The 1,031-nt window shown below is 57.8% G+C and overlaps 1 protein-coding gene across 1 annotated transcript in view; it reads right to left on the bottom strand.

The window, feature by feature from the left end:
• TBCD (tubulin folding cofactor D) overlaps positions 1-1,031 on the bottom strand; it is a 217,007-nt gene that overhangs the window by 148,902 nt on the left and 67,074 nt on the right. The window contains 1 exon segment of the mRNA XM_011970092.1: positions 749-843. Coding sequence (XP_011825482.1) covers positions 749-843 — 95 coding nt within the window.

Here is a 1,031-nt window from a genome sequence, read left to right as displayed (position 1 = left end):
CTCTGCCACGCTGTGCCCTCTGTCCCCGCAGTGCCCCTGCGTCTGCCACGCTGCACCCTCTGCCCCCGCTGTGTCCCTGCATCTGCCACACTGAGCCCTCTGTCCCCACCGTGCCCCTGCGTCTGCCACGCTGTGCCCTCTGTCCCCACCGTGCCCTGCGTCTGCCACGCTGGGCCCTCTGTTCCCACCGTGACCTGCGTCTGCCACGGAGGGCCCTCTGTCCCCATCGTGCCCCTGCGTCTGCCATGCCGTGCCCTCTGTCCCCACCGCACTGCTGGCCACTGCAGAGCTCCTCTGGCCCTCCACCCCAGTTCCCACCCTGGTTTCAAACTGGCATGAGCCTCATCTCCAGGGAGCACCACGTCACTCCAGGTGGCCTAGGATGCTGCCAGGGGTACCTGGTTCTAGAACTGAAGCAGGTGCCACTGCATGTGTCCTTAAGGGGCAACAACGTCCCTCAAGAATGAAAACTGGTTGTGGGGGGTAAGAAAATCAGACATTACAAGGATTCGTGGCCCTCCAAAACCAGGTACACAGGGTAATCTGTGGCATTAAAATTTCACAGCAGAAAAAAGGCAATTAGGAAATTACGAAGGCCGATGTGAGAAAAAGGTGGACAGACCTCGTTCTCAAGCTCTTCTGTGTGTGCCTGCGGCAGGGCCACACCGCGGAGATGGGATCAGACGAAGGGCCGCAGCCTGCCATGGACAGCCTTGGTGACACAACTGACCGTGCTTCAGCTACTCACCATCCACGAGTCGAGACGGCAGCAACAGGCCTCTCCTGCCCAGCTCTGCCAGCGCCAGACATCCCCCGTGCCACGCCTTGTCGGTCTCCTGGAAACTGAGAGCAACAAAGATCCTGAGACCACAGCTCACGTGTCAGTTTTTGGTTCAAAGCCCACAGCATGGCAAGGAGCACAGCTTGGCAAGTCCATATCCTGTACCTGTAAGACACACTAAAACCCATTCGTCAGTTTTTAAAGTATCAAGTCCATATCCTGTACCTGTAAGACACACTAAAACCTATTC

The sequence above is a fragment of the Mandrillus leucophaeus genome, unplaced genomic scaffold (genome assembly GCF_000951045.1).
Source record: "Mandrillus leucophaeus isolate KB7577 unplaced genomic scaffold, Mleu.le_1.0 Scaffold1, whole genome shotgun sequence".
Lineage (NCBI taxonomy): Eukaryota > Metazoa > Chordata > Mammalia > Primates > Cercopithecidae > Mandrillus > Mandrillus leucophaeus.
The sequence above is the reverse complement of the archived record's forward strand: the minus strand, read 5'-3'. Positions and strand labels throughout refer to the sequence as shown.